General features: G+C 45.2%; 1 protein-coding gene across 1 annotated transcript in view; it reads right to left on the reverse strand.

Moving 5' to 3' along the window:
• LOC149440794 (class I histocompatibility antigen, F10 alpha chain-like) overlaps positions 1–23,705 on the reverse strand; it is a 35,522-nt gene extending 11,817 nt beyond the window's left edge. The window contains exons 1-2 of the mRNA XM_089658138.1: positions 23,669–23,705; positions 5,167–5,442 (exon numbers count right to left, since the gene is read on the reverse strand). Coding sequence (XP_089514264.1) covers positions 5,167–5,442; positions 23,669–23,705 — 313 coding nt within the window. The remainder of the gene's footprint in view (positions 1–5,166; positions 5,443–23,668) is intronic.
• Between the last annotated feature and the right edge of the window lie 768 nt (positions 23,706–24,473).

Here is a 24,473-nt window from a genome sequence, read left to right on the forward strand (position 1 = left end):
GAATGGGTGGTCAGTGGAGAAGTGTGTGGGTGAAGGGGTGGTCAGTGGAGAAGTGTGTGGGTGAATGGGTGGTCAGTGGAGAAGTGTGTGGGTGAAGGGGTGGTCAGTGAAGTGTGTGGGTGAATTGGTGGTCAGTGGAGAAGTGTGTGGGTGAATGGGTGGTCAGTGGGGAAGGGTCTAGGTGAATTGGTGGTCAGTGGAGAAGTGTGTGGGTGAATGGGTGGTCAGTGGGGAAGGGTCTAGGTGAATTGGTGGTCAGTGGAGAAGCACAGGAGGTGTAGGGATAGGCATGGGAGAACAGTGGTGGTAAGTGGAAAGTGCATTTGTGAAGTGGGGGTCAATGTTGTGTGAATACAATGGTGGTAAATGGAGAAGTGTGTTGGTGCAGTGACAGTCAGTGAAGAATTGCTTCAGTTAAGTGGCTTTCAGTGATGTGTGAGTACAGTGGTGGTAAGGGGAGAAATGTGTGGTGGCAGCGGTAGCCAGCAGAGAACCTCACAGTAACTGTGGCACTGACTGGAGCAGTGCATGAGTATCACAGCTGTTTGTGGGGAAGTCTTGAAGACCATGCACTTTCTATGGTGTTTTGTTTACACCTTTAAATCAGTATTTTCCGCTAGAAAATTACTTAGAACCCCCAAACATTTAATATTTTTTTCAGCAAAGACCCTAGAGAACAAAATGGTGATTGTTGCCATTTTTTATGTCACATGGTATTTGCGCAGAGGTTTTTCAAACGCAATTTGTTTGATACACTTTAGTAATACAAAAATACACTTTAGTAAGTAAAAAAAAAAAAAAACACAAAACATTTACCCCAATTTTTGTATAATATAAAAGATATTATGGCGTGAAAATAGATACCTAACATGTCAGACTTTAATATTGTGCACACTTGTGGAATGGCAACTATGGTGCTTAAAATTCTCCATAGGGACGCTTTAAAAATATTCACAGTTTACTTGTTTAGAGCTACAGAGGAGGTCTAGTGCTAGAATAATTTCTCTCACTCTAATGATTGCGGCGATACCTCACATGTGTCCTGCAAACACCGTTTACATATGTGTACGTGATTTACATATGCATTAGCATCTGCACACAAGCATGGTGGGATGTGGGTGCTTTAAAAAAAAAAAAAAAAAAGTTTCCTACATCCCTTGTAATAGAAATATGCATGACAGGTCCTCTTTAAGAAGAGATCTGGGGTCAAAAAGACCCCAAACCTCTTCTTTACCCTTAAAAGTAAAAAATAATAAAAACTTATTTTTATCTTTTGCTTTTAGAAAAAAAAAATTAAAAATAATTATTTACATCCGCCCACAACCATCATGACAACGCTCTGGTCTTCCAGCAAGATGGCGGGAATGGCGGCACCCTTGGATTGTTTCTCGGGTCGACCACGGTTAACGGTAAACCCGAGAAACACCAGCGAGCAGGAGGGGGGGGGGGGGGGACGTCCCCGTTTGCGGCTATGGAAAGTGATCCAGAGGCTCAAGAGCCGCTAAGACATGTGAAGACCAGCCATTTGCTGGAAAAAAAAAAAAAAACATATCGGGGTTAGGGATGATTCCTTCAGCCCTAACCCTGGTAAACCACTTGAAAACCGCAACGCATATTTTATGTATTGTGGTCTTTAAGTGGTTAATGGCCAGCAGGAAAGTGTGTGGGTGCAGTGTCGATTGGTTGAATAATGTCTCGTGCAGTCAGTGGAGAATTCGTGGACAAAGCGCAATGCTACAGTGATGGTCAGTTGAAAAGCTCATAGCGGTCTTTCTTCTGCAGGGTGATGGAATGTAACAAAAATGAAAACTGAAGCACTGCGCCACTGCTAAGAGGCCCACATATAAATGTATGTCAAAAAAAGTCACGGCGACAATCCGAATAGCCAACACAGACAACTGTTGGATTGTCCCCGATTTTTATTGGAATTAGGTTATATCTGGACCTTTTAGCAATGGTGTGGGGCTTCATTTTCATTTTTGTTACATTCCACTACAAAGGAGATGGAGATCCTAATGGGCGCAGAACCTGCCTGTCCAGGAACCAGATTATTCACATCAATATCAATCTAAGATAGCAATGCCAACAAGAGAGCCTTACGGGTCCAGTGCAATTCTTCCACTTTCCTTAACTTACTGCTGCTGAGGACACAATGGGCTGGTTTTACTAAAGGCAAATAGACTGGGCACTTTGCAAGTTGCACTCATTTTCCCCAGAGCTTAATAAATGTGGTAAAGCTTCACTTTGTAAAGAAAACCCAATCAGGTGAAAGAAAATTAAAAAAGAACAGCATTTTCACTTGACCGTGATTGGATGATGGAAATCAGCAGAGCTTTACCATATTTACTGTGCTCTGGGGAAAATGAGTGCAACTGTATATGCAAAGTGCACAGTCTATTTGTCTTTATTAAATCCAGCCATTGTGTCCTCAGCAGTGTGAAGTTGAGAAAAATAGAAACATTATAGTGGACCCATAATGAACCCCTTAATGAACTACAAGGGTGCTGGTGAGCGCTCTGGTAGAGAGAAAACAAATAATAAATGCACATTTTTATCCCCCAAAAATGCATTTATTATTTTTTTCAAAAGGTGAACTCATCCTTTAATGTTGGCATGATACCTGGGATCAGGGAAAACATTTCATATTTTCATTAGTAATATTTTAATAAAGATGACTCATATTTATAGCATAGCCCGGGCGCTGATGTTACAAGGGGGCGCGATCACTCGGTGACGTCACCTGGTGGCGCAGCCCCTTAGCCATTTAAACACTGTCAGGACGGCGGAGCTGTCAGATGGCAAGAGACATCGTCGAGAACAAAGCCTTTTCTTTTTGGGTCGGCGGCTGCAGCAGGCATCGTGATTGACAATGGATCTACACTGGGGGACATTTAAAATTTTTTTTTAATAAAGGACTTGTCAAAAACTGCCCCCTGTGATTTTTTTTTTACAATACACTTCTTTTTGGGGTGAATGAGTGTCAGTACCATGTACCCCATACTCATTCACATGGGCGGGCCGGGATCTGGGGGCCTCCTCGTTAAAGGGGGCTGCCAGATTCTGATAAGCCCCCCTGCCCGCAGACCCCCACAACCACTAGGGCTGTGGGGAAGAGACCTTTGTCCCCATCAACATAGGGACAAGGTGCTTTGGGGAGCTCCCCCTGGCCCAAAACACTCCCCCCATGTTGAGGGCATGTGGCCTAGTAGGGTCCAGGAGGGGGGGTGCTCGTTTGACCCCCCTTTCCTGACATGCCAGGCTGCATGCTAAGGGTCCAGTATGGATTTTGGGGGGGCCCAATTTTTTTTTTGATGTGGGGGTTCCCCTAAAAATCCATACCAGACCCGAAGGGCTTGGTATGGATGGGGGGGGCAAGCTGTTTTTTTTTTATTGATTTACAATTGCCAGCAATTCTTTTTTTTACATTCAGTTGTCAGTGGGGAATCCCGCTGACAGCTGATGACTAATGGGTTGTTAAGGACACAGCAGCCACCCATTCCTTAACAACCCATGACAGTTACTGACAGTTACCAGTATATTCCGCATGCCTGGACTACAACTTAATTGCCGCATGCATTTAATTATGTATTTCCTTCCGTCTTTTTATGTGGTATTTACAGAGCGTTTTTGCTATTTTCGGTAAATGCCGCATACTAGCAATAGTGATTGGACATTTTCAGTATTGCATGCGGTATGTGGTGCTGTGAATGACATAACACATACAATAACCTTTAGTGAATTGTCCCCAAAAAGGAAGAAAGGACAACACAACACATCCCTCTCTTCTCAACACTATAAAACATTGAGGGGAGTGTTCTGTGGTTCACAGAAGTAAAGTGGCCCGGGCTGACAACATTCCTTGGAAGGATAAATGAAGAAGAGGTACTTTCTTCTCAGCTCACTGCAAGAAGTTAGAAACTCACTGGGTTTCTGTCAAGTCAACAGTTGTTTTTTATGTACTTGCAGCCTTTATAAAGAGACAAAACAAGGGGAAATGGGCAGGGACTACATACTAGTGGTGCACCAAAATGAAAATTCTGGTGCTGAAACCAAAAATTCAAAATGCATTTGACCGAAAACCAAAATGCGCAGTTTTTAAAAATGAACATATATTTTTTGGAAAAAAATACACTTTGATTATAAAAAAACAAAAGAACCCAATATATACCCCAGTATTTTTGTAAAATATGAAAAAGGATGTTACGGCGAGTAAATAGATACCCAACATGTCACGTTTTAAAATTGCACACGCTCATGGAATGGCGTGAAACTGCGGTACTTAAAAATCTCCATGGGTGATGCTTTAAATTATTGCTCTTGCTCTGAGGTTCGTGGCGATACCTCACATGTGTGGTTTGAACACCGTTTACATATGTGGGTATGGCCTACGTATGTGTTCAGCACTATGTGCGAGCACGGGGGCACTTTAAACATTTTTTATTATTTATTTAATGGTTTCTTTTTTTTTTTGCACTGTTCCTTTAATAAAAATTGTAATCACTTTTATTCTTATCACAAGAAATGCATGCATCACCTTGTGATAGAAATAATTAGTGACAGGTCCTCTTTATGGCGATATATGGAGTCAATAAGACCCCATATCTCTCCTCTGCAATGTAAAGTACTGGATCAAAAAAAAGCATTGATCTAGTGCTTTAAAAAAAAAAAAAAAAATTGGCCGGAACCGGAAGTGACATCGCTCCGGTCCTCCAAGGGCATAGAGATGAGTGGAGGCCATCTTTCCTTCACTAATCTCTATGCCCAGTGCCGGGATCGTTCGATGGTTTCTCAGGTAAGGCTGAGAACTACCGAGCGGCGGCTGGTGGCGGCAGAGGTGGGTAGGTGGGTGGGTGAATGGGTGGGCGGGCGTTGCGACATCAGGCGGGGGGCGGGTTTTTTCAGCACCTGTATCGATGCTTTTTTTCATATCGTCCGACAACCAAAAGGGGTGTTTTCGGCCACCAAAATTTTGGTGCATCCCTACTAAATACGTTTTTTTTAAAAATTATTTTACTCACATATTCACTTTAAGATATTGCAATTTACATTCCATAAAGGCAGATTTCACCTGTGCTCCACATCGTTGGGTATCATTACGAAAGCAAAGTGAACTATGCTATCTGCAGAAATAATAGAAGGCTTATATCTAAACTGTATATCACTCACCCCATTTCTTAGTGAGAACATCCTCCAGACTGCTGTGGTCCACATGACAGAAGTAAGTCTCTGCATCCTTGGTTGGCACTTCCACACTGACTCTGGTCTGATAGGTGCCATCAGGATGGGGGAGAATTGGAGTCATTTCATCTGAAGGAACATGGTCCTCCCCATTCCTCATCCACCTCACATCCACAGGTCGGGGGTGAAACCCGTACACCAGGCAATGAAGTCTGGTCACATCATCCGACTGACGACGGCCCCACACCTTCACCTCTGGACACACTGAGAGAGAGAAAGAGAAAAAGATCATTCTGCTGGTTGTACAGGAGGTCAAGTAATGTGCTGTGTATAATGCCACATATAAATGTTTTTTTTTAGAAGGTATCATTGTGAACTAGGATTCTATTAACAAATCAGATGCATGTTATTAATACGTATTTGGCTGTGACATATGTCTGCAAGAATGGGTTACATTTTTAAAATCAAAGATTGATCTCCTTCTACAAATGTGTTGCCTGGCTGTTATGGGACCCATCAGCTTCAATACTTTCTTAGTCACTAACCTAGAACAGCAATGCAGTCAGAGCAAAGTCCTTATCTGCATGTATTGTTCCAGGTCAGTGACTCAAAGCACTGAAACAATAAAACATGAATGCCAGGAAACTAGTCTTTTCAGAAGGAGAGACCAGTGATGGCAAAGCCTGTGATTCCTTCAGGAAAGGTTTACTTTAATGTGGTTGTGCTTTAGCCACGGACTGAAATCGTCCAGTGCTTATCTGTTCCTGTCCTAATTTATGACGCTAGCTTTGAAAATGTGCGCACATTGGAAGACACTCACGCTGACACACAAGTTCAGTCTATGAATACTTCTAGTTTATTATAATGAGAAAGTGAACTTATATATGCAGAGTGATGCGAGAGTCATGTGACAACAGCATAAGCATTATATTAGTCTTTGATTGGTCATTTCCACACGAAAACAATCTCCGTCATGGTATAGGTGTTATCTTCTTCCAGGCCTTATCTCATAGGAAAACAACATTCCTTTGTTACAAGTTGGCACGGTGGGAGGGGGGCAGTGTGTGTGAGCAGACATTTCTTAAGCAAAGATTTCTTATAGTACCACAAAGCCCAGCAGGCAGAAAATATTCACACAACATATGTATTAAAGTATAAAAGTAAATATTTATAAAACTTATAGAAATAGCGTATATATATATTTTTCAATAGGAAACGAAATAGGCATTTTACCAAATCCATCACAGTCCCCCCCTTAAAATGACTATTTTACTCTGTCCCTATAAGACCTCGCTCATCTGTCCTTATGTACCTTGGAACTCTTTTATGCTGTACGTTAGACAGGTGATGACTATTTCATCACCCCCCTTGCCACAGACTTTGTACATAAGGAAGTCAGATGCTATCCCTACAAAATTGTGAGATTACTATTGGCGGGGAGGGACCGTAATAGGGTATAAGGTTTTTCTTTATCTATCATGGGGGGATACTCTTGCTCCTGGTTCAGGAAGGTAGGTGTTCTGTTGTCTACAGCTTTGCTCATCAATTTCCTCACACATGGTATAACACAGCATACAACCAGGACCAGGAGAATCAGAATTATTAGTACAGTTACCCCTATTTGGGCAAGTATCTTTTGCCACCCACTCATCCAACTGAAATATTGATCCCACAAGTCTGTGATCCCTGAATTCTTTTTCAACTCAACTGACAGATCTTCCAATTTCTTTATAGACAGAGTAACCTTACCATTCGAGCCAGTATTGTCAGGAATATATGTACAACATGTTCCGGTTCCTTCTATCATTTTACAGACACCTCCTTTTTCTGCTAAAATCATGTCCAGAGCCATTCTATTCTGGAATGTCATGTAGGATGTAGGGACTAACTGGTCAACGATTCCTTGAAGGGCATCCCTGGTGTAATTCACAAACCTCTGTTTGTTGTAGTATATGTAGTTTATCTAATCTACATTTTTATTAACAGTTATCATGGGAATCAGGGATTCGAAGCCTGCTTTATCTGGTCTCTGGCTTTAAATGTATTAGGCATCCCCCTTGGGACTCCAATAGCATCTATACACATGTGGGTCAAAACTGCCAGAAGGAGCTTTTCGTTTCCTCCTACGGCCAGGCATTGGGTCATGGGTATTTTCTGCTAGGATGTGGAGAGGCATAATGACCTTTGCAAGAGCATACTCACCAGTCCAAATCCCTTCCAATCTGATTCTAATCTTTTGGTCACCAGTAATCATCCATGACATATATGTATACCTGGTCACTACTATTGGAACATGCTCGTTGTATCAAGATCATATAGATTATGGTCATAGCACCACATGGGATCTATACTACAGAAATCAAAGGTGAAAATAGCTACATGAGTGTTGGATGAGTTGTACCAAAATATAGTGGTGTCACCTATTTCGGTGATATCCACCTGTTGAGCCTCTGTCAGACTCATTAGAAAAAGGATATACAACATAGTTGTCATGGTGTAGATGACGCCTTTCCCTCAGGGTTTGGGACTTTCTTGCAGTGGGAGGCGTGTATCCAAGTGTTCTTCCTGGCCACCTTGTCAGAAGGGGCTGTGGTCAGCAGAACTTGGAAGGGACCATCATATCTTGGCTCAAGGGAATGTTTCCTCATAAATGTCTTTACTAATACCCAATCTCCGGGTAATAGGCTGTGAGTTCCTGTATCCGACTCAGAATCTGGAATGGAGAAAACACTTGGACATGGATACGGGTTAATTCACGTAATAATACAGTCACATAATCAGTTAACACATCAAATTGTAATTGCAACTGTTGTGGAAAATAACAACCAAATCTGGGGGCTGAGCTAAACAAAATCTCATAAGGGGATAGGGAGAGTTCTCCTCTTGGTGTGTATCTGACACTAAATAGGGCAATAATCTGACCAACTCATGCCAGTCTCTTGGGCCATTTTTAGCATTCTGGCTTTCAGAGTGCCATTCATTCTTTCTACTTTTACACTACGGGGTATGGAATGCCAGAGTGACTCCTAATGCCGCCCATATTCCTTTGGTTACTGAAGCTGTGAAGGCGGGGCCCTGATCACTCTCTATCACCTCTGGAAGTCCATATCTGCATACAACCTCAGTGAGGAGTTTCTTCGCAGTTGTTTTAGCAGTCATGTTAGTTACAGCAAAGGCCTCTGGCCAACTGGAAAACATGTCCAACACCACTAGGGTGTACTCAACCACCCACTCTTTGGCATCTGGATATGATCAATTCGTATCCTTTGAAAAGGGTATAGGGGTTTGGCCAAGTGTTTCTGTGGTGTCTTCTCTGTGTGTCCCGGATTGCATTGTGCACAGATGGCACATGTTCTGCAAAAATTGTTAGTCAATGTGGTGATTCCAGGCGCTACATAGTACTTGTTGATGAGAGAGTTCATGAGGCTCTTTGACAGATGGGCTGCTCCGTGTGCCCACTGGACTACAGCTGGAAACATATTCTTGGGTAAACAAAGCCTCTTGTTGCACTCAAACAGACCGTCTTTGATAATAGCTCCTCTCCGTCTCCAGCTTTCTTTTTCTTCTGGACTTGCTGCTTCTTGGAGTTCCTTGAGGTAGTTTCTGTCCACAGGTAAAGTCTGTAAGGTGAATATTGGTTCCCACTCTCCGGTCACCTCTCCTTCCATTTCTGGTGATCCCATGGCCGCTCGTTTTGCCGCCAAATCTGCCAGATTATTGCCTTTGGCTTCTGAGGAGTTTAATTTCCCATGAGCTTTTACCTTCAGAATAGCCACTTGAATGGGTAGAAGGAGTGCTTCCAGCAGTCGTCCAATGGCTGCTCCATGTCTTATGGACGTACCTGCCGCAGTCATAAATCCTCTTGCCTTCCATATGGGTCCAAAGTCATGGGCCACCCCAAAGGCGTATCTGGAGTCTGTGTAGATATTGGCCCTTTTTCCTTCCGCCATCTGGCATGCTGTTGTAAGTGCTTGAAGTTCAGCTCCCTGTGCAGATATTGCTGGCGATAGGGCTCTTGCCTGTAGGACTGTGTCTGCAGTAGTGACCGCAAATCCTGTATAATATTTGCCTCCTTCATCTGCATATCTGGAACTATCAACAAAGAAAGTGAAGTCTGGATCCTGCAGAGGTGTTTCACTCACTGTGGGGAGATGGAAGATTTCATTTTCATCACTTCAAGACAATTATGAGGCTCAGTGGCTCCATCATCCTCTCCACTTTCTGCATTACCTTCATTACCCCCCTCAGCAATTGGGAGGAGAGTGGCCGGATTGAGGGTTTGACAACGTAGGAGAGTGACGTTATCAGGAAGTTGGAGGGAACATTGTAGTCTAAGATGCCTCGCTGTGGACAAATGTTTAGGTTGGACTTGGTTTAAAATGGCAGCAATGTCATGCGGCACCAGAAGAAAAAGTTCATGTCCCAGTACGATATCAGAGGTCTTATCCAGCAGAGCTTGAGAAGCGAAAACTGCACGCAGACATGACGGTGCTAATCTAGCCACTGGGTCTAAACGGCATGAGTAGTAGCCTACAGGTCGTAGGCGGTCACCATGGGACTAGGCCAATACTCCTGTGCCATGGCCTTGGCGTTCAGACATGAACAGTTTGAAAGGTTTCTCGTAGTCTGGTAGAACCAGGGCTGGGGCTGAAGAAAATAAGCGTTTTAGAGCCAAAAAAGTTGGAGTCGGCCTCTTCGGACAGATGGAAGGGCTCAGACTTGAGAGCATCGTAGAGTGGTTGCATAAACCAAGAAACATCAGGAATCCATGACCTACAGTAGGATAAGAGGCCAAGAAAGGCATGGAGTGGCTTCTGGCCTAAAGGGAGTGGCAAGTTCTGGATGGCCTTAACTCTTTCCTCCGTAAGATGCCTTGTTCCATATGAGAGGCAGTGGCCCAAGAATACGACTGTTGTAGAGCACCATTGCAACTTTGGTGTAGAGGCCTTACAGCCTTGGTGTGCCAAGTAACATAGTAAACTCTCTGAGGCTTCTTCAGCCGTGGGCAGGTCATCAACACAGAGGAAAAGTCATCCACATATTGAAGAAGGACCACTGCCGAATGTTCCTTTTGCCACGTGCCCAGTATGGTGGTCATGGCTTTGGCAAACTGGCTCAGGGAATTTTGCTCCCCCTTGTGGCATAACTGCCCAGGTGTATTGCTGCCCCTCATGGATAAAAAACGAAGAAATATCTGCAGGGAAGATACACGGTGAAATACTTTGCTGTTGGAGGTACCCCTGTGAGTAAAGTGTGGGGATTTGGAACGATAGGTGTCTCTAAGACAGTGGCTTCATTCACTGCTCGGAGGTCCTGTACTTCTCTGGTTCTCCTTTGGGTGTCTTCTTTTTTTTTTTTATCGGGAACAAAAATGTATTACATGGAGAGGTACAAGGTATGAGTGCACCATTTGCCACAAGGGACTTGACCTGCTTCGAAATGGCCTTGGGTTGCGCTGGTTTCAGTGGGTACTGTGGTTTCCTGGGTAGGGAAGCTCCAGGCTTCAGTTCCACCATAATTGGGGGTACCTTTTAAACGTCCAATATCTTCGGGTCCTGTGGACCATAGACAACTTGGGATTCTGCTCAGCACATCCGGTGCTACGTAGAATGTACCATTGACTTGTAAGACCGGACACACTGGGTAGAGGCGGCTCACTCGAGGCATTGGCCTTCCATTTGTCTAATTTGGTGTACCAATATGGCCGCCTCCAGGAAGTGTACTGGGCTGGGCAGGAAGGGACAAAGCAGGAGCAGCAAGATGGCTGCCGTCAGGAAGTTTACTGGGCTGGGCAGGAAGGGACAAAGCAGGAGCAGCAAGATGGCTGCCATCAGGAAGTGTACTGGGCAGGGCTGGGGTGGCGGGCATAAAGTGGGCGTTAGATGAAGGGCAGGGCTGTCCCTCCCCTCCTCCACCCCACATTCCAACATAGGGCGGTGGTTTTAGCACACTTCCAATTACAATTGTGTGATACACATACATTATACAATTGCCATTTTATTGAATTTCTTCCAACTATCCTTTATGCAACGCTTTTACAGTTTTTTTTACCAAGCTTCTGTCACGTTCAGCAAACATTTTTTCACATAACATTCCTCTCTGTTCCTACAATGATTTATGCCAGTCCTGACCTTCAGCTTACAAACTTTCGCTACTTTTTTAACTGCTTCACTTCCTTCACACCTCTTCACAATATGACATGCCAGTAATCCTTTTCAATATTTAACACAATAATGGTACACATAAACAGGTTTTTTTTTTCTTTTTCCTGTAGCAACACCTGTCCTGTCCACTGCTCTTTGTGGATAACTTTGGCTACATTATACCAAACTTCTTACTGTCTTCAGCACATGTTTGTCAACTAAGACATCTTTCTTCTCTTTTTTTTTTTTTTCTCATACCTCCTTATCTTTAATTCCACATACTTTTCCTCTTCTCTCTCTGCAACCAGGTCACTGCTAACATTCCTTTCTAGGGGTCTTATCAGCATCTGACCCATCTCCTCCCCCCTTCTCTGTCCTTCCTAACAGGAATCTAAGACACTTCACAGGCTGCTGTCCAGACTTTCCTTAACCCTTAACAAACCCCAACCTTCTGTTATGAATGGCAAACATTAACTTACAGACACACATTTAGGACATAACATAGCAGTCTATCTTGGTGGGCTATGAGTACAGATCACTGAGTAAATCATCATAACCCACACAAACACAGTTACGGCACCACGCTGTCACACTACAGTGACGCGTACCCGACACCTCCTCTCTTGTGGTCAACACACAAGGTTACCACACACCCAGAGAAATTATGTGTCAAAACCCTCAGTAGGTCCACTCCTCTTCCACCTCAAGACTGATACATAAAAACACACAACAGAGACCCAGGTAACAGATAAGCACATGCAGGTATATTTAAATAAACTCCGGGCAAGCAAAGTTACCTGCCTTTAGTGACCTTTAGCAGCCGTACTAGGCACAGGTATGAATCAACAACAAAGACAGGATAAGCAATGGTAAGATAGCAAAATATATCTTACCATGCTCCAGAGGTGATCAATCTCCGTCCTGTCCAGTTTGACTGACAGCTAATGCCCTTTTCATGTCGGCTGGCTGCAGGTTCATTACTCAGTTCCCGGGTTTCGGCACCAATTGTTTTAGTCAGGGACTGAAATCGTCCACTGCTTATCTGTTCCTGTCCTAATTTATGACGCTAGCTTTGAAATGTGCGCACATTGGAAGGGACTCACGCTGACACACAAGTTCAGTCTATGAATACTTCTAGTTTATTATAATGAGAAAGTGAACTTATATATGCAGAATGATGCGAGAGTCATGTGACAACAGCATAAGCATTATATTAGTCTTTGATTGGTCATTTCCACACGAAAACAATCTCCGTCATGGTATAGGTGTGATCTTCTTCCAGGCCTTATCTCATAGAGAAGAAAAACATTCCTTTGTTTCCCAAATCACACGGTGGGAGGGGGTCTGTGTGTGTGAGCAGACATTTCTTAAGCAAGGATTTCTTATAGTACCACAAAGCCCAGCAGGCAGAAAATATTCACACAACATATGTATTAAAGTATAAAAGTAAATATTTATAAAACTTAAAGAAATAGCGTATATATATATATTCAATAGGAAACGAAATAGGCATTTTACCAAATCCATCACAAAAACATGACAGGCTCATCATAGTAAATTCAACTGATGTTCCTGGTGGTATGGGTTAAGGACTGTCTGGCCGTCCAGCTGCAGCGTGACCCATGGAACGCAGGGATGTCAGAACTAAGATGGCTGTAGAACCTCGGGAGGAGTCATGGAATGCATACGTCGGAAGTGACATAAGGTGTGGGGTGGTAACGTGAGCATGCGCAAAGGGCTCCTTCATCAGACCTGAGGTTCCACGACTCCTCCTGAGGTTCTACAGCCATTTTAGTTCCGACATCCCTGTGTTCCCTGGGTCATGCTGCCGCTGAACAGCCGGATGGCCCTTAACCCATACCACCAGGAACATCAGTCGAATTTACTATGATGAGCCTGTCATGTTTTGACTTCCTGTAAGTAGAATTTTATCTCTGTATGTTAATAAACTGCCAATACTACACTTAGAGGCGCCTTCTTTCCATGTCTTTTTGCACTAGAGATTTGCTTCCAACTCTGTGAAGAGCTGCCTCAGTGTCTGTTTGGCTTCTCTATCCTGGATATCCATTCTGACACCCTCCTAGTGGCTACAGAGGTCTAGTTTCAGCAGGAGCGCCCTATGGACTATACACTTAGTCTGCAAACAAAACTGACGACAAAACTTTGTCCTCTTTTTGTAGGAAGGTTGAAATACAGTATGTGGCTCCAATGAGTTAGGCCCAGGCTGGGGGAAAGAGTTAACCGTTGTACCCAAATGCCTGGGCTTTTCAACCTAACCAGCCCACCTGTGCTATAAAAGGGGGGATGGCTGAGGTCCAAAAAAGGCAGGTTTCAGTGGGTCCAGGAGCTACAGCACCACCTGTGAGCGTAGTCATTGGTGTTGTTGAAGACCTGGATTTCTCGGAGGACATCCAGACATGGACAATGCTGTAATGGACCTTATGGAGGTAGGCCTGGGCCAATATGTCATCTTAGGATTGGGGACGGGATGTTGTTCATATTGAGCGTATGCTGCACTTGTTGAGTAAAGTCATATTTACCGTTATTAGCCGGGGCTGAAGTGATTCAAAGAGGTCTATGTTGGTTCTGGCGTATTCCGGATAACTTGGGTAAGTAGAGCACTGTGGAGTGTGAAGTAACGCTGTTGCTAAAAGGTAACTCAGCAAGACAAGAGGAGTGTAGTTGTTATGGGTCTCCAAGTGAAGGTACAAACAACCATTCGTTAGGCGCAGAGGCGGACTGACAACTCATGGGGCCCCCGGGCAATAGGGGATCACGGGGCCCCCATGTCCTTGCCCAAACTCAAAAAAGCCTATGAAAAAGGTTTCCAAATGGTCAGTCCGCCCCTGGTTAGGCGTGTTACCTGGTAAGGTGACAGGTTATCTGGAAGCGAGTGGGTCGATGTTCTGGCCCCCCCCCAGCTGTCAGAATCCAATGGCAACGAGATCCAAACCTGCATTATGGAGATCTATGGCCTAGTCACGAGGTGCGGGATGGAAAGAGTTAAGTGAGAACACGCATGAGGTCAGTGCTGTGTGCTCGGCGCCATTCCATTCTGTTACTGGGAGGTAACCCAGGTACAGTACACTGGACTGGGGGAGTGGGTGCAGGCTCAGCACGCCCCTCCTAATGCAACATACAAGTCACAGTGTAGTGACACGGGACAAGTCGCTTTTCAGAGGAACTCTGTACGTTTATTACTGCACACAGTGAAAGCTCATCTCTAAATGGGGGGAAACGCCTTAAAGGGGAACTACACGGCATCTAAGCAGCGCAAACCAAAAACACTATTCATTTTTAATATTCAAAGCAAACTCCCCTATCCATCCATCCATGTCTCCATGCTGTATTTTGCTGAGAAATCACTATGAAGAACACTTCTCTAGCATTTCAGGCAGCAGCCAACCTAAGTCCTCATGTGCACCGAACATTTTTACAGCGGCTGTTTTTGGCTTTTGATGTTTTTTTCTACAGCCAGCAAACCCCCCAGCATGTTATCCTATGTGTCCATGCACACATAGACTGGAATCAATGTTTTTTGGCTGGAGAAAACCCAGGACAAGTGGGTTCTAGAGGAGTTTTTTAGCTGTAAGAACGCTCTAATGCTGAAAAACGTGGTAAAACGACACAAACCAGAATTTTTGGACTTTTTTTAACCACATAAATATTTTTTTTGTAAAAAAAAAACACTAAAAAATGCAAACGTGGGAAAACACCACTAAACGCTAATGCAAAAACGTTTAAAAAAAAAAAATCACATTTTTAACGTGACTTTACACAGCTAACATTACCAGCATTATCAAAACACCTGGTGTGCATGGAGCCTAAGAAAGGGCAGAGGAATTTACTTCCTGGGATCTGGAATCCATCTGCCCTTAGTTCAGGCATGCAGGAAGGTGGGTGTGCTTAGCTGAGAAAGGCCCTCCTCCCCTTCTGAAGACTCCTGGGATGTATGACACCATTTGCCTAGGCATGAAAACCAGGAAGTAACTGAAGAAATGTAAACAAAAAAAGTTTAAAACAAGTAAATATATTATACCTTCCTATCCATTTACTAATGCTACTCAATGTTGATTGAGAGAGTGAAGTTCCACTTTAATATCGTAAATAATAACCTTGCAAATGTTTTTAATTTGTGCAAAATGTTATTTTTTTAGATTTAAATAGTTTTTCACAGAAGGTGTGTAATGCTGATTCGGTGTATTCTGTTTGTTCCAACATTGCTAAATTGAACTAGAATGTGGTAATTATTATACAAGGTGTTGTATTTGCGCTGGTGAATCTAAGCACATATTCTAAGAACTTTTGATTCTAAGGGAAAATGCCCCAAAAACATTCCATCAAAAGAGAAAATATCCTAAGAACACTCAACTGTATTCATTTCCCACAACAGCCATGGCTTTATATAAATGCGGGAAAATTCCCTGAAACTAGAGAGGGAATGCTGATTCACTCACACAGAATGATTGTACATGCAGTTTTTCAGGACAAATAGCTAGGACTTTTCTTATTATATACAGCTATGGCCAAAAAATCCAAATCTGACACATTTCACGCAAAACCCCAAAAATGGGCTGGACAAAAATTATTGGCACCTTCTCAAAATTTAAGAAATAATTGCGTTCCAAGTTTGTGATGCTCCTATAATTTGTAATTAAACTCACCTCTATCAATTAACAGGCGCTGACAATATAGAAATCACACCGGCAACCAGTTAAAAATCGTGAAAAATTTACTCAACCTTTCTGTTCTGTGTCCTTATGTGCCATATGGAGCTTGGAGAAGAGAAAGCAGCAAGGAATTGTCTGAGGATTTGAAAACAAAAATTGTGGAAAAGCATGGACAATCTCAAGGTTACAAGTCCAACTCCAGAGCTCTTAACCACATGCTACCCAGCCACTGTATAAATACATTGGCAGGGCGGCACGGCTGGGCAAAACCACGTTTTAAAACGTGTGTTTTCAAAACAGGCAGGGGGCGCGCGCGAGGCGCGCCACCGCCCTATCTGTCCCGCCAATCACAGCCGCGGATGTCAGTCACCGGGTCACAGCCGGTCGTTACCGGCTGTGTCCCGCTGATTAGCGGCAATCAATGACAGAGAGCAGGGCTGCAGTAGCTCTGCTTTCTGTCAGTTCCCTGACAGCTCCTGACACACTGGGCTGGAGAGAAGAGTTTATTTCTCTCTCCCTATCAGCAGTACACACCCCGCCCCCTAGTAAAACACTCCCCTCATACAGTTAACCCTTTCAGTAAATAAAAAAGTTAACCCCTTTCTCCCCAGGGCCATTAGTACAGTGTCAGTAGTTTTTGTTTGCACTGATCACTGTATTGGTGTCACTGGGGATGTCAGTGACCCCAAGTCAGTTTCCCCCCAGTGTCAGAATGTCCGCCGCTGTCCCGCAGTCCCTCCATGATTGCCGCCACAAGTCACTAATCGCCGCCATAAGTCGCTGATCGCCGCCATTATTTGTATACAAAAAAATTAAAATCCCAGTATCTTTCCCGCCATTGGTAAAAGCTATAACTTTCATGTAAACCAATTAATTTACACGTATTGGGTTTTTTTTTTTAGCAAAGACATGTTGCAGAATGCATTTTGGCAAAAATTTATGACAAAATTTGATTTTTACATTTTTTTACTGGACATGTTTTATAGCAAAAAGTCCAAAATATTGATTTTTTTCCTCAAAATTGTCAGCCTTTTTTTTGTAGCGCAAAAAATAAACGCACAGGCAATCAAATACCACCAAAAGAAAGCTCTATTTGTGTGAAAAAAAGGACATAAATTTCATTTACGTGCAGTATTGCATGACCGCGCAATTGTCCGTTAAACTAGCACAGCGCTGTATAGCAAAAAAATGGCGTAAATTGCAGTATTTATATCATAGTTTGTAGACGCTATAACTTCCACACAAAGCAATCAATATACACTTATTGGGATTTTTTTTACCAAAAACATGTAGAAGAATACATTTGGCCTAAATTTATAACTATCTTTGAGTTTACTATATATTTTTTATAGCTGAAAGTAAAAAATATCGTTTTTCTTCAAACTTTTTGGTCTTTTTTTGTTTACAGCGTGAAAAAATAAAAAGCGCACAGGTGATCAAATACCCCCAAAAGAAAGTTTCTATTTGTGTGAAAAAAAGGACGTAAATTTCGTTTGGGTGCAGCATTGCATGACCGCGCAATTATCAGTTGAATTAGTGCAGCGCCGAGTAGCAAAAAGAGGCCTGGTCATTAAGGGGGGTAAATCCTCAGGAGGGCAAGTGGTTAATGTTCCTGTGTCCGCTGTGCACAACATTGTCAAGAAGTTTACAGCCCATGGCCCTGTAGCTAATCTCCCTGGATTTGGACAAACGAGAGAGATCAATTAAATACTGCAACAAAGGATTGTATGAATGGTGGCTAAAGAACTTCGATCAACTTCCAGACAAATTCAAGCTGACCTTCAGGTCCAGGGTACAACTGTGTCAGCTCACACTGTACATTGCCATCTGAATGAAAAGAGATGCTATGGTAGGAGACCCAGGAGGACCCCACTGCTGACACAGAAACACAAAAAAGACAGATTGGAGTTTGCCAAAACGTACCTGAGGAAGCCAAAATTCCTTTTGGAAGAATGTGCTGTGGACAGACAAAACAAAATTCCCACTTTTTGGTAAAGCCCATCATTCTACTGATTTCAGAAAAAGCAATAAGGCCTTTAACCACTTGTCCTCCGGAGGATTTACCCCCCTTCCTGACCAGGACATTTTTTGCGTTATGGCGCAGCGTTATTTTAACTGACAATTGCGCGGTCATGCAACACTGCCCAAATGAAATTTTTTTCCCAAGAACAGAGCTTTATTTTGGTGGTATTTTTTACTTTTTGCCATTAACCACTTGCCAACCACAGATAGCCAAATGACGGTTTCACTGTGGCCGGCCAGTTCTGGGAGGGCATCATATGACCTCCTCCCAGAACGCGCCCTCCCGCGCGCCCACAGGGGCACGCACCCGGCGATATCTGTGATTGCTGTGTCCTACAGAGGACGAATCAGCACTGACCATCAGGGGCCACCTGTGCCCAACAGTGCCGCCCACAAGTGCCCATCAGTGCCACCCACCAGTACTCATCAGTGCCACCCACCAGTGCCCATCAGTGGCACCCAGTAGTGCCGCCAATCAGTGCTGCCCAGCAGTGCCGCCAGTCAGTGCTGCCCAGCAGTGCCGCCAGTCAATGCCACCCATCAGTGCTACCTATCAGTGCCCATAATTGTTGCATATCAGTGCAGCATCATCAGTGCCAGCTCATCAGTGCTGCCTATCCATGCCCATCAGTGCTGCCTATCCATGTCATCTCATCAGTGCTGCCTATCAGTGCAGCCTCATCAACGCACATCACTGAAGGAGAAAAAATTACCTGTTTGCAAAAATTTTTAATAGAAACAAAGAAAAACTTTTTTTTTCCAAAATGTTATCTCTTTTATTGTTTATAACACAAAAAAGAAATCACCCAGCGGCAAGTAAATACCACCAAAAGAAAACTCAATTTTTGTGAAAAAAATAATAAAAATTTCATATGGGTACAGTGTTGCATGACTGTGCAATTGTCATTCAAAGTGCGACAGCGCTGAAAACTGAAAATTGGCGTGGGCAGGAAGGGGGTATGAGTACCTGGTAGGCAAGAGGTTAAACATGTCCAGTAAAAAAAATAAAAAAAAACAAATGTCGTCACGAATTTAGGCCAAAATGTATTCTGCTCCAAATCTTTACTAAAATAACTCCCAATACATGTAAACTGATTGGTTTAGTTTGGTTGAAAGTTATAGCATTTACAAATGGTGGTTAATTTTTACTAGTAATGGCGGCAATCGGCGCCTTATAGTGGGATTGCAGTGGGCATTCTGACTTGGTGTCACTGACATCCCCAGAGACACCAATACAGCGATCAGTGCTAATAAAAAGCACTGACATTGTACTAATGACACTGGGGAGGAAGGGGTTAACATGTGGGGCAATCAAAGGGTTAACTGTGTGCTGTTTCACAGTAAGCTGTGTCTATGCTTTCAACTGTAGGCACACTGCTTTGTATGACTATGCTATGCAGAGCCGTACAAATCACTGTGCTGGAGCTGACAGGGAAGAGATCTGTATTGTTTACAGAAAATCAGACCCCAGTCTAAGATCAGTCAATCAGAGCCCAGTTTGAGATCAGCCAATCAGAGAGTAGCGTGAGATCAGCCAGTCAAAGCACTTCATGAGATCAGCCAATCAGAGCACAGCGTGAGATCAGCCGATCAGAGCCAAAGGTGAGATCTGCCAATCAGAGTCCAGCATTAGATCAACCAATCTAGAGGACACAATGCGTAATTCTCCTGAAATATGACAAACAGGAAAGTACATCAATACGACCACTAGATGGAGCCGATTATCATAGGAAACACACCAAGTGTAACGCAGCACTCAGCCAATCAGAGCACACCGCGAGATCGCTGGTGGCACTATGAGTGCTATGCAGAAAGTATAGGAAATCCCTTAGCCAATCAGAGCCCAGTGTGAGATCAGCCAATCAGAGTCCAGCGTGAGATCAGCCAATCAGAGTCCAGCGTGAGATCAGCCAATCAGAGTCCAGCGTGAGATCAGCCAATCAGAGCACAGTGTGAGATCAGCCAATCAGAGCGCAGCATGAGATCAGCCAATCAGAGCCCAGCGTGAGATCAGCCAATCAGAGCCCAGCGTGAGATTAGCCAATCAGAGCCCAGCGTGAGATTAGCCAATCAGAGCCCAGCGTGAGATCAGCCAATCAGAGTCCAGCATTAGATCACAGGATATAAACAGACTGGACACGTTTCAAGTTTACCTAAACCCCAGAAGTATTGCAGCTTTGCAGTCCCTAGATGTGGCGGCTGCATTAGTTTTCTTTTTTTTCCATTTTCACCCAGTAATCCTGAAAGCAAAATACATCCTGTCCTCGGGTGGCAACTCTAACTGTACTCTATCCATGAATCAGCAGCGGTGTCACCCAGATTAGGACCCCACCTCATCACCTCCATTACACAGCAGGGACTTTTGTAGTTCGCTGATCTCATTCTGGGCTCTGATTGGCTGAGGGATTTCCTATACTTTCTGCATGGTGCTCATTGTGTAACCAGCGATCTCGCGGAGTGCTCTGATTGGCTGAGGGACTTGTGTATTGTGATCGCCAACCCCATCTAGAGGACACAATGTGGAATTCTCCTGAAATATAACAAACAGGAAAGTACATCAATACGGCCACTAGATGGAGCCGATAATCATAGGAAACACACCATGTGTAACGCAGACCTCAGCCAATCAGAGCACTTCACGAGATCGCTGGTGGCACTAAGAGCACTATGCAGAAAGTATAGGAAATCGCTCAGCCAATCAGAGCCCAGCGTGAGATCTGCTAATCAGTCCCCAGCATGAGATCAGCCAGTCAAAGTCCAGCATGAGATCAGCCAATCAGAGATCAGCCAATCAGAGCTCAGCGTGCCATCAGCCAATCAGAGCCCAGCATGAGATCAGTCAACCAGAGCCAAGGCAGAGATCAGCCAATAAGAGCGCAGGGTGCGATCAGTCAGAGTGCAGCATGAGTTCAGCCAATCAGAGCCCACCATCAGCTCAGCCAATAAGAGCCCAGCGTGAGATCAGCCAATCAGAGTCCAGCATGAGATCAGCCAATCAGTGCGCAGTGTGAGATCAGCCAATCAGAGCCCAGTCTGAGATCAGCCAATCACAGAGCAGCGTGAGATCAGCCAATCAGAGCGCAGTGTGAGATCAGACAATCAGAGCCCAGTCTGAGATCAGCCAATCAGAGTCCAGCGTGAGATCAGCCAATCAGAGTCCAGCGTGAGATCAGCCAATCAGAGCACAGCGTGAGATCAGCCAATCAGAGCACAGCGTGAGATCAGCCAATCAGAGCCCAGTGTGAGATAAACCTATCACAGCCCAGTGTGAGATCAGCCAATCAGAGCCCACCTTGAGATCTGCCAATCAGAGCCCACCATGAGATCAGCCAATAAGAGTCCAGCGTGAGATCAGCCAATCAGAGCCCATTAGCAGATCAGCCAATCAGAGCCCAGTGTGAGATCAGCCAATCTGGGCTCCATGCTCCAAAACATGGCTTCTCTCTCTCCTTCCTGTTCTCTCCAACTCTAAGAAAGTCTAATCACAGAGCAGCAAAGACCGTCCAATCACAGAGAGACACAGACCGTCCAATCACAGAGAGACACAGACCATCCAATTAAAGAGCGTCCCAGACCGTCCAATCACAGAGCAGCGAAGACCATCCAATCACAGAGCAGACCATACCGTCCAATCACAGATAGACACCGACCGTCCAATCACAGATTGGCACAGACCTTTCCAATTACAGAGAGGCCAAGACTGTCCAATCACAGAGAGACACAGACCGTCCAATCGCAGAGCGGCCCTGACCGTCAAATCGCAGAGTGGCCCACACCGTCAAATCGCAGTGCGGCCCAGACCGTCAAATCGCAGTGCGGCCCAGACCGTCCAATCGCAGAGTAAAACATACCGTCCAATCACAGAGCGGCCCAGACCGTCCAATCGCAGAGCAGCCCAGACCGTCAAATCACAAGGCGGCACAGACCGTCCAATCACAGGGCGGCCCAGACCGTCCAATCGCAGAGCAGCCCAGACCGTCAAATCACAAGGCGGCACAGACCGTCCAATCACAGGGCGGCACAGACCGTCCAATCACAGAGCGACAGAGACCGTCCAATCACAGGTCGGCACAGACCGTCCAATCACAGAGTGGCACAGACCGTCCAATCACAGAGTGGCACAGACCGTCCAATCACAGAGTGGCACAGACCGTCCAATCACAGAGTGGCACAGACCGTCCAATCACAGAGTGGCACAGACCGTCCAATCACAGAGCGGCACAGACCGTCCAATCACAGAGCGGCACAGACCGTCCTTTCACAGAGAGACAAACACAGTCCAATCACAGGTCGGCACAGACCGTACAATCACAGGTCGGCACAGACTGTACAATCACAGATCGATACAGACCGTCCAATCACAGATCGATACAGACCGTCCAATCACAGAGCTGTTCTCCGGGACTTTCAATGGACAGAGGATAGTGCTGGGCCACTGAGAGGGCCCCAACCTCGCCGACTGTTTACAATGAATGGATCCACCTCTCCTCCACCTCTCCGTATTTAGCAGTTTATATTTACTAAAATAATTACATTCCCATGTTCTGTGTACTGTGGGAGACCAGATATAGTGAATGCGGGGTCCCGGGAGAACAGATATAGTGAATGCAGAGTCCCGGGAGACCAGATATAGTGAATGCAGAGTCCCGGGAGACCAGATATAGTGAATGCAGGGTCCCGGGAGACCAGATATAGTGAATGCAGGGTCCGGGGAGACCGGATATAGTGAATGCAGAGTCCTGGGAGACCGGATATAGTGAATGCAGGGTCCGGGGAGACCGGATATAGTGAATGCAGGGTCCGGGGAGACCGGATATAGTGAATGCAGGGTCCGGGAGACCGGATATAGTGAATGCAGGGACCTGGGAGACCGGATATAGTGAATGCAGGGTCCGGGGAGACCGGATATAGTGAATGCAGGGTCCGGGGAGACCGGATATAGTGAATGCAGGGTCCTGGGAGACCGGATATAGTGAATGCAGGGTCCTGGGAGACCGGATATAGTGAATGCAGGGTCCGGGGAGACCGGATATAGTGAATGCAGGGTCCTGGGAGACCGGATATAGTGAATACAGGGTCCGGGAGACCGGATATAGTGAATGCAGGGTCCGGGGAGATCGGATATAGTGAATGCAGGGTCCAGGAGACCAGATATAGTGAATGCAGGGTCCGGGGAGAGCGGATATAGTGAATGCAGGGTCCGGGAGACCGGATATAGTGAATGCAGGGTCCGGGAGACCGGATATAGTGAATGCAGGGTCCGGGAGACCAGATATAGTGAATGCCGGGTCCGGGGAGACCAGATATAGTGAATGCAGGGTCCGGGGAGACCAGATATAGTGAATGCAGGGTCCGGGGATTAGTAACACTTTAACTCTGCATTAAGATAAAAGACCATCCAATCACAGACAGACACAGACCGTCCAATCACAGAGCGGCCCACACCGTCCAATTACAGAGAGACACAGACCTTCCAATCACAGGTCAGCACAAACCGTCCAATCACACAGCGAAACAAACTGTACAATCACAGAGCAGCTCAGACCATCCAATCACAAGAGACACAGACCATCCAATCACAAAGCGGCGCAGACTGTCCAATCACAGAGCGGCACAGACTGTCCAATCACAGGTCGGCACAGACCCTCCACTCACAGAGCGGCACAAACTGTCCAATCACAGAGCAGACCATACCGTCTAATCACAGAGCGGCCCAGACCATCCAATCACAGAGAGACACAGACCGTCCAATGACAAGGCGACTGAGACCGTCCAATCACAGATCGTCCCAGAACGTCCAATCACAGAGAGAAACAGACCGTCCAACCACAGAGAGACAGAGACAGTCCAATCACAGAATGGAACAGACCGTCCAATCAGAGAGCGGCCCAGACCATCCAATCACAGAGAGACACAGTCCGTCCAATGACAAGGCGACTGAGACCGTCCAATGACAAGACGACTGAGACCGTCCAATCACAGATCGTCCCAGAACGTCCAATCACAGAGAGAAACAGACCGTCCAACCACAGAGAGACACAGACCGTCCAACCACAGAGAGAAACAGACCGTCCAACCACAGAGAGAAACAGACCGTCCAATCACAGAATGGAACAGACCGTCCAATCACAGAATGGAACAGACCGTCCAATCACAGAATGGAACAGACTGTCCAATCACAGAGCGGAAGAGACCGTCCAATCACAGAGCGGAAGAGACCGTCCAATCACAGAGCGGAAGAGACCGTCCAATCACAGATAGACACTGACCATCTAATCACAAAGTTGCCCAGACCTTCCTTTCACAAGTCGGCACAGACCCTCCAATTACAGAGAGACACAGACAGAGCTGTTCTCCAGAACTTTCAATGGACTGAGGATAGTGCTGGGCCACTGGGAGGACCCCAACCTCACCGACTGTTTACAATGAATGGATCCACCTCACCTCAACCTCCACTTGA

Source organism: Staurois parvus, unplaced genomic scaffold, assembly GCF_062004578.1.
Source record: "Staurois parvus isolate SC_StPar_1 unplaced genomic scaffold, SC_StPar_1.0 ptg001052l, whole genome shotgun sequence".
Lineage (NCBI taxonomy): Eukaryota > Metazoa > Chordata > Amphibia > Anura > Ranidae > Staurois > Staurois parvus.